The sequence below is a fragment of the Etheostoma cragini genome, chromosome 3 (assembly GCF_013103735.1).
Source record: "Etheostoma cragini isolate CJK2018 chromosome 3, CSU_Ecrag_1.0, whole genome shotgun sequence".
NCBI lineage: Eukaryota > Metazoa > Chordata > Actinopteri > Perciformes > Percidae > Etheostoma > Etheostoma cragini.
The window spans coordinates 19,514,766-19,522,378 of NC_048409.1; the positions used below are offsets into that span (position 1 = coordinate 19,514,766).

A 7,613-nucleotide genomic window follows, 5' to 3' on the forward strand; every position below is an offset into this window, starting at 1 on the left:
TCATGGTGTGGGGAATATTTTCTTGGCACTCTTTGGGCCCCTTGGTACCAATTGAGCATCGTTGTAACGCCACAGCCTTCCTGAGTATTGTTGCTGACCGTGTCCATCCCTTTATGACCATAATGTACCCAACTTCTGAAGGCTACTTTCAGCAGGATAATGCGCCATGTCATAAAGCTGGAATCATCACAGACTGGTTTCTTGAACATGACAATGAGTTCGCTGTACTCAAATGGCCTCCACAGTCACCAGATCTCAATCCAATAGAGCATCTTTGGGATGTGGTGGAACGGGAGATTCGCATCATGGATGTGCAGCCGACAAATCTGCGGCAACTGTGTGATGCCATCATGTCAATATGGACCAAACTCCCTGAGGAATGCTTCCAGCACCTTGTTTAATCTATGCCACGAAGAATTGAGGCAGTTCTGAAGGCAAAAGGGGGTCCAACCCGTTACTAGCATGGGGTACCTAATAAAGTGGCCGGTGAGTGTATATATATCACTGTATGTATATACAGTGACGAAAATAAGTATTTGAACACCCTGCTATTTTGCCATTTCTCATACTTAAAAATCATGGAGGGTTCTGAAATTGTCATCGTAGGTGCATGTCCCCTGTCAGAGACGTAATCTAAAAAAAATAATCCAGAAATCACAATGTATGTTTGATTAACTATTTATTTGTATGACAGAGCTGCAAATAAGTATTTGAACACCTGTCTATCAGCTAGATTTTTTACCCTCAAAGACCTGTTAGTCTGCCTTCAAAATGTCCACCTCCACTCCATTTATTATCCTAAATTAGATGCACCTGTTTGAGGTCTTTAGCTGCATAAAGACAGCTGTCCACCCCATACAATCAGTAAGAATCCAACTACTAACATGGCCAAGACCAAAGAGCTGTCCAAAGACACTAGATACAAAATTGTACACCTCCACAAGGCTGGAAAAGGCAACGGTGAAATTGCCAAGCAGCTTGGTGAAAAAAGGTCCACTGTTGGAGAAATCATTAGAAAATGGAAGAAGCTAAACATGACTTTCAATCTCCCTCGGACTGGGGCTCTATGCAAGATCTCACCTCGTGGGGTCCCAATGATCCTAAGAACGGTGAGAAATCAGCCCAGAACTACACGAGAGGAGCTGGTCATTGACCTGAAAAGAGCTGGGACCGCCGTTTCCATGGTTACTGTTGGTAATACAATAAGACGTCATGGTTTGAAATCATGCATGGCATGGAAGGTTCCCCGGCTTAAACCAGCACATGTCAAGGCCCGACTTAAGTTTGCCAATGACCATTTGGATGATCCAGAGGAGTCATGGGAGAAAGTCATGTGGTCAGATGAGACCAAAATAGAACTTTTTGGTCATAATTCCACTAACCGTGTTTGGAAGAAGAAGAATGATGAGTACCATCCCAAGAACACCATCCTTACTGTGAAGCATGGGGGTGCTAGCATCATGTGTTGTTTTTTTTTTTTCTGCACATGGGACAGGGTGAATGCACTATATTAAGGAGACGATGACTGGGTCCATGTAATGCGATATTTTGGGGAACAACCTCCTTCCCTCAGTTAGAGCATCGAAGATGGGTCGAGGCTGGGTCTTCCAACATGACAATGACCCAAAGCACACAGCCAGGAGAACCAAGGAGTGGGTCTGTAAGAAGCATATCAAGGTTCTGGCGTGGCCTAGCCAGTCTCCAGACCTAAACCCAACAGAGAATCTTTGGAGGGAGCTCAAACTCCGTGTTTCTCAGCGACAGCCCAGAAACCTGACTGATCTAGAGAAGATCTGTGTGGAGGAGTGGGCCAAAATCCCTTCTGCAGTGTGTGCAAACCTGGTGAAAAACTACATGAAACGTTTGACTTCTGTAACTGCAAACAAAAGCTGCTGTACCAAATATTAACATTGATTTTCTCAGGTGTTCATACACTTTTTTGCAGCTGTGTCATACAATTTTTTGTACATTACAATCAACATTTTTTTGATTATGTCTCTCACAGTGGACATGCACATACAATGACAATTTCAGACCCCTCCATGATTTCTAAGTGGGAAAACTTGCAACATAGCAGGGTGTTCAAATACTTATTTTCCTCTCTGTGTGTGTATATATGTATATATATATATAACCAATCAGAATTGAGTACTCACCCAGCCCATGCTATGATAGTATTTAGTGAATGTGTTAATATTTTGTCAAGAAGGATTACCTGTGCTGAAATGCCAATAAGCAGCAACCACTTCTGTTTGGCATCAGTGCGGTAGTTGATGATCTGGCAGCCTGCCAGGCTGGAGTGACGGTCAAAGACCTTGATTGGCTGAGAATCACCCTCCATGCTCCAATGGTAGACTGCATTGTCTGTGACCAGGGCAACGGTGTTGAGGGAGATCCACTTCCAGAAGGTCACGTCATCGGTCATCGTGTGAGCCTTCATCTTGCTCTTCATCTCAATATTAAAGATCTGCAGGGTTTTTGCCGCTGAAAATATTCAAAGCTTAGGTAAACATACAGTGACACAGATGAACGCTGTGACACCCCCACCCAAAACATAATAATAATAATAATAATAATACTAATAATAATAATAATAATAATAATAATAATAATAATAATAGAAAAAACCGAAGAAGCAAAATCAGTTAGTGACTAAAGCTACAACGCACAAACCACAGCAGACTTTGGAAGTAAACATACAATTTGAGCATACCAACTTCCAATTGGTGGAGAGATGTTGGTAGTCAAGGTTTGGTTTAACTAACACCAAAGGACCATACAGGAAGCCAGTATCAGGGACAAAATAAGAGGCAAGACCAACATTGGGGCAACCACTGTTTGATCTGCATTCAGTTAGGTCTGATGCAACAAACCATAATTAAATGTATTCAGTTAAGGTTGAAAATGGAAATCTCTTGGGATAATGTGAAAACTCATCTATAAAGCAGATTATTTTATTTTATTTGAGAAACTCAAACACTCTAGACTGTGTTTAGACTGACATCAGCAATGCATCAAAAAATACAGTCCTTTTATACATTTCAATGAGGCCGGTGTGTTGACACAGTGGGGGAGGACGACAAAAAAGTTGAATGTGGCTCAACTTTTTCCACAACGCTACGCAAAGCACTACTTTGGCTAAATCTGTGCAGATGCAGAGTCCACGTGAATTAATTTGCAAAGTGAACGTGGTTTCGCTACAGTTGACCTTGTATCATCACAATGGATGCTAAAATGATTGTCATTGTAGTTATTTTCCAAAATTATAAAATCCTGTCTCGTAAGATATAAAATGTGCAGCATCTAGTGTCAGATTAGCCTTGAACTCGTGGATCTACTACGTAAAACAAGATACCCTGGATCCAATTTCCTAATTCCACTTGTAAAAAGACACCTGTATCAATAACAGTGCTATTTTGGGTCTGGATTAGAGGATGGATACCCGACCCGAGCCCGACGGGACCCGACGGTACCCAACGGGCCGGGCCGGGTTCGAACAGATTTTTAGAAAGGATGCTCGGGTTCGGTTTGGGCTCGGTCACATCAGCGCGACAAGGCATTGAACATTTTTTTGTTACCGCACCTCTTATTGGGGCGGCTTATCAATACAGGTTAAGCAAGGTATTTATTTTACTCATATTTACTGACATAATCCCCCACATGTGATGTTAATAAAAGCGGGCTTTCCACACAAACAAACGTACATGTGTCATTAGTATGAGAAACAAATGCGATATTAACTGTGTCGGGCTCGGGTCGGGTTCGGTTACTGCTCTGTCGGACGCGGGCCGGGCTCGGACAGAAAAATCCAGCCCGATCCGCACTCTAGTCTGGATGCACGCTTTAAGATATTACAACTACTACACTTTCTGTGCTTCTTAACCGGATCAACAATGGCTTTCCATGTTGTTTTGGTACAATGGTCCAATTCTCTACGGATCTTCAACCAGATCAACAGACGTCTGCATGAAAACATGGTGCTGAATGCAAGCCAAAATGGGGCTTTATGGCCTGTGTCCAGCCCTCCACCTACTAGAGAAATAAAAACTACAGGCATGTTGTTACAACTCTTAAGGGATTCTCTACAAAATGTAATCCTAAAATAAGGGATGTGGGAATTTGGGTTGGATCTGAATGCAGATTAGCAAAAGACGACCACAAAACACACAAACAGATGTGAGGATGAGAAGGATGCTGGACGGATGCACTCACACGCTCATTCTATTTTTTTTCTACTCTCACTGGAAGAAACGCAAGCCAATTTGTGCGGCCCAAGACACATTTTGCAATGCATACAGTGACATTTCTGAATAAATGCTTTGGTAATACTGCGTGTATAGTCCATTAAAAAATAAGACTGCCTAAATAAAATGCGGTAACAAGAAAGGAGGTGAATTTCCGCAGTAGGTCTAGAGCACATATACCGCAATTGAAACAGAGGTTATTTAACAGCAACATTCAACATCCAAGCAGTTACTGTCGCTGAACATTCATTTGATCTCTGAGACTGGTGTCACAGGTTAATCCATGACCATCATCATTCTAAAAACCTTGCACTTCTAGATGTATATATGACAATGATAAACTCCAGAATGGTAATGCATCAAATATAAGAACAAAATAAAGTTTCAGCTCAGTTTCACTCTCTTGCATGCTCACTCATTTTCTTTCTTATAGTGGAAGCTGCAATAGACACAGTACAGGCCAAAAGTTCGGACACACCTTCTCATTCAACTTCTTTCCTTTATTTTCATGACTATTTATTTACATTGTAGATTATCACTTTAGGCATCAAAACTATGAATGAACACATGTGGAATTATGCACTTTCTCAATGAGCTTCATGAGGTAGTCACCGGAAATAGTTTTCACTTCACAGGTGGGCCTCGTCAGGGTTAATTAGTGGAATTTATTTATTTATTACCGGGGTTGGGACCATCAGTTGTGTTGGGCAGGATGAGTCAGGTTGATACACATCCGACAGCCCTATTGGACAACTGTTAGAATTCATATTATGGCAAGAATCAATCAGCTAAGTATAGAGAAACGAGTGGTCATCATTACTTTAAGAGATGAAGGTCAGTCTGTCCAGAAAATTGCAAAAACTTTAAATGTTTCCCCAAGTGCAGTTGCAAAAACCATCAAGCACTGCAACAAAACTGGCTCATGAGGACCATGAGGACCGCCCCAGGAAAGGAAGACCAAGAGTGTTTTCAGTTATTTCCCACTTATTTGTTAAGTACATAATTCCATATGTGTTCATTCATAGTTTTGAGGCCTTCAGTGATAATCTACAATGTAAATAGTCATGAAAATAAAGGAAAAGCATTGAATGAGAAGGTGTGTCCAAACTTTTGGCCTGTACTGTAGACCCAAGCAAGACAAACTATTGATGTGCATTTCAGCTTGCTCTCTACTCGATACATTATGTATAATTAAAATTAATTCATTATAACTAACTGTGCATCTCCCTGTGTCATTATTCTGTGCTTTGCTACATGTGACAGTGTCATCAAAATGGTACATTTTCTTATTCTACACATAGTAACTTAATGGGAAATTTGGTAGATATAATATAAATATCACAACAAAGTCAAGGTTAGATTAGCATATACATGAACTTAGTAGAGAGAGAATACCCTGCTAACCGGTAGGAATGTACAGTCTTCTGACGACCGATAAATATATATATTTGACTATAACATCACAGGCCATTTCTAAGTAGAACTAGTATTACCGTTGTGCTTTGCACATCAAGCAGACTAAGTAACGGCAATTTCACAGGAATATGTCCACAAGACAGCAATCCAGAATGATTTACAATGTATTCTGGACTAGCTTATATGTCACTGCTTGCTTGATTTTCACATTGTTTAAACTACCTTATTTTTTTCTGCATGTTTTAGCCCTTATTACATACATTACTACCAACTATTTTCCAAGGCACATAACATCTTGTACCATTTGTTAATAATCAACCGATTCTCCATTACTGCCAGGGTTTGTTTAATTTCAATTGATTTAAGATTTTTTTTCTTCAAAGACCATTTTCTGGAAGATATGTATGATGATATGTGGGTGCCTTAAAATTTTGACTGACAGCTTGATATAACAGAGAAACTGCGTTATTTAATTTTTTAATAAAGAGGCAGTAAGATTTACATGATTATCACACAGCCAATGTTAGCCCTGAGGTTTGCTACATGTGAGTCAACCTCTGGGAGGTTTTCGCCTCCAAGTCAGTGTATTCATTAAACTCTGTTTTTAAGATTCTGATGTTTTAGAAAATAGTCAGCTGTAATATAAAGTATATGTAGCACAAATGGGACAAACACTCAAAAAAAAGATAGTCCTTTAAGCTGCCCTCATACTTTGGCTATGCTTGTTTGCGTAATTGTAAATCCAAGCATTCATTAAAATGGCCAAGTGTGCAAACATTTCCAGACAGTGCAAACATGATTACACTTTGACAACTCATGATATGTAAAATTCAACTCACCGTCTGCAAACATAAGAAAGCAGTAGGAAATGAAAAAAGAGCAAAAACAAGCAAAATAGACAAAGCATTCATGACAGCATGACATTTTACTACCACTAGTACTACAGCTACCTTTCCTAAAATATCAATGCCTTGTACATTTAAATGTGTTACACTATACCTTAGCTACTGAAACCGTTTTGACAAACAAAATGGGGTGGTCTACATATGAACATCAAAATGAAAAGCAGACTGTGACAGCTACATAACTGACTGACAACACAAACTTTTATTTACACAAATGACCCAATGTATTAGAAAAGCACCATACCAAGTTAATTCTGGGAAAAAATGTTTACTTTAAGTCTTATGTGCTTCCAGAAACCTAGCACACTCCTATCTTGGTGGCACATAAAGCTATGTGCTAACAGCACTAGATATGCATTTCAGCTAGAGCTTACCTTTAAGGGCAATAACTTTGCTGGCAGGGTTCATGATGGCGCTGTCTGCAGAGATGGGCCTGCGGATGGGATTATTGGGGTCGGCCATATCAATGATGACAACCTGGGCCTGCTCTCCCACTTTCTCTCTTATACAGATGAACTTGTCAGACTCCATAGTAAGAGTGCTGAATCCAATGTTGGCTGGGTTGATTCCCAGGTTCTGGAGCTGAGATATGAACGCATAACCTGTTTTAGTAGCATGGCCAACATAGTTTACTTTTAAAAATGTCTCAACGATGAAACAAATTACAGTGGTGTGAAAAAGTGTTTGCCCCCTTCCTCATTTCCTGTTCCTTTGCATGCTTGTCACACTAAAGTGTTTCGGAACATCAAACCAATTTCAACAATAGTCAAGGACAACACAAATAAACACAAAATGCAATTTGTAAATGAAGGTGTTTATTATTAAAGGTGAAACAAAATCCAAACCATCATGGCCCTGTGTGAAAAAGTGATTGCCCCCCTTGTTAAAACATACTATAACTGTGGTTGTCCACACCTGAGTTCAATTTCTCTAGCCACACCCAGGCCTGTTTATTGCCACACCTGTTCATAATCAAGGCATCACTTAAATAGGAGCTGCTTGACACAGTAAGGTCCACCAGAAGAGCCTTAAAAGCTACACATCATGC

General features: G+C 40.2%; 1 protein-coding gene across 7 annotated transcripts in view; it reads right to left on the reverse strand.

Annotated features, from left to right (window-relative positions):
- The window catches only part of LOC117942087 (clathrin heavy chain 1-like), a 30,510-nt gene that overhangs the window by 20,367 nt on the left and 2,530 nt on the right, over nucleotides 1-7,613 (reverse strand). For 5 of the 7 annotated variants that reach the window (XM_034867398.1, XM_034867396.1, XM_034867402.1 and 2 more), the window contains exons 2-4: nucleotides 6,940-7,147; nucleotides 6,500-6,502; nucleotides 2,216-2,484 (exon numbers count right to left, since the gene is read on the reverse strand). In XM_034867398.1, coding sequence (XP_034723289.1) covers nucleotides 2,216-2,484; nucleotides 6,500-6,502; nucleotides 6,940-7,147 — 480 coding nt within the window. The remainder of the gene's footprint in view (nucleotides 1-2,215; nucleotides 2,485-6,499; nucleotides 6,503-6,939; nucleotides 7,148-7,613) is intronic. The other 2 variants (XM_034867399.1, XM_034867397.1) reach the window with 1 other exon arrangement.